General features: G+C 46.2%; 1 protein-coding gene across 1 annotated transcript; it reads right to left on the bottom strand.

Annotated features, from left to right (window-relative positions):
- Positions 1–212: 212 nt before the first annotated feature.
- CCL (CCR-like protein) lies at positions 213–1,634 on the bottom strand. Its single transcript, XM_087698455.1, has 3 exons — positions 1,233–1,634; positions 975–1,151; positions 213–618 (listed from the first exon to the last, which is right to left on the bottom strand). Exons 1-3 carry the CDS (start codon positions 1,436–1,438, stop codon positions 516–518), a joined length of 486 nt encoding a protein of 161 aa, XP_087554581.1. The 5' UTR covers positions 1,439–1,634; the 3' UTR covers positions 213–515.
- Between the last annotated feature and the right edge of the window lie 204 nt (positions 1,635–1,838).

Raw genomic sequence — 1,838 nt, forward strand, 5'->3', positions numbered from 1 at the left:
CATGAGCATGAGCTATGTTCAATTTAAAAAGAGAAAGGGAAAATGTATGTGGATGAGAGAGAGAGAGAGACAAAATAAATATAACCCTCCTCATTTTTAAATAACCCTCTATATTTCTTGGATACCAAACTTACCCTCCTTGTGCACATAGGCTTGGGAGTTGTCTCGTTGGAAACTAATAAATAAATCAATGGATTGCCCTCTTTGCGAGAGAGAGAGAGAGAGAGAGAGAGAGAGTATACGTTTCTTTGTAGATTTGTAAAACGAACTCTTCTTTAATCATCTCGCACTGGTATCCATTGCAATAATATTACAGCAACATAAGATCAAGGCTTACAAGCTTTGACAAACTTAACATTTGCGCTCTCATGTTTGAGATGTCTACCAGAATTACTATATGTGTGTGATGAATTCACTGAGAAAGGGGGCTATGATACAATACAGACCGAAGGATGTGCGTCTAAGGGGCTCTTTCATGATCACAAGGATGCCATGTCCCTTATCAGAGGTACAATTTACTTCGACGACGCACTGGCCTTCTCCGGGAACACCCCGGCCTGGTACTCGGGTTCACAAAACTCCCCGCCAAGCTCATCACAAGCTTCTCCCGGAAACACACTGCAAATGCCAGGTAGAAAACATTATGAAAACCCTAAAGGATACGATGCTGCCGCAACGCCAACCATAAAATCACAGAGTAATACCAGCAATACATCAAGAAAGATTACAAACACAGCAAAGAGGCAAGACATGGCCCTACACGCACAGAATTGCAGTCAAACGGCATGACAATACATAAAATTGTCGCGCAGCCGCACAACCAAACCCTACAACATCCAGTAAAACGCCATAATAAAGAGGTAACACATCCCTTGTGCGGTGAAACGGCAAGGGAAACAGAAAAGCAAAACCCTAGCTATACAGCAGAACCCTAGAAATACAGCAGCACAGCACAAGGAAGAGTATTATCTCACGTTTTGGCCTCTTTGCTGTACTCCACATATTCCCGATCTTGGCCCGCCGGGGAGGGAGAAGAAGAAGAAGCCTTGCTACTTGCGGTAGACGATGACTTGCCTTTCACCTCGGGCCCTACTCCCAGCGCGTCGCAGGCCTCTCCTCCTACCTCCTCACAAGCCTCTGCAGGAAAGACTCTGCAAGAATTCAAGAATCGAAAATCAATCTCTCTATCTCTCTCTCCCCCCCCCCCCCTTGTCTGTGTTGTGATCACTTACGATTTCTTCTCGTCGTACATAACATAGGAGTCCTGGTCTTCTTGTTTTGCAAAGCATATCGGCAACTTCCTTCTCGCCACCAAAGCACTAGCTGATGATGCAGAACAAGAAGTGCCCGAGGAAGAAGAAGCGAGTGACAAGATGGAAGAAGACTGCGAGAACGAAGCGGCAGCTGGGAGAGATGAGAGAAGGAGAGTCGCCTCCATGAAGATAACAATTCACGGCGCCTAAGACAGCAAATCAATGGCACCTTGCTCTGAAAAATGGCTGCAAAACCTGTGTACGTTATCTGCAGATCATGAAACACAGAGAGAGCGAGGGAGAGAGAGTTGGTGGGGGTGGCCGGGCGGGGGAGAAAGAGGGAGAGAGAGGAGAGCGTGAGACTGTGAGTGAATAAACCTTAGCCACTGTATTTTGTACAACCTTACCCAGAAGGCAACACATGTAACCAAGCTGCCGTCCACGTGGAGTCCACGTGGAAATATCTCCATGTCCTCCACGTGGACATCTTAATATCTAGATGGCATCCAATATCGTGTTGCTAATGATGTGACCTTTTTCACTGTTTTTAGAGCCACGTCACACCATGCAAGACATCGGAGAGGA

The sequence above is a fragment of the Lygodium microphyllum genome, chromosome 2, assembly GCF_053477565.2.
Source record: "Lygodium microphyllum isolate KBCC chromosome 2, Lygodium_microphyllum_v1.1.10, whole genome shotgun sequence".
In the NCBI taxonomy this organism is placed as follows: Eukaryota; Viridiplantae; Streptophyta; class Polypodiopsida; order Schizaeales; family Lygodiaceae; genus Lygodium; species Lygodium microphyllum.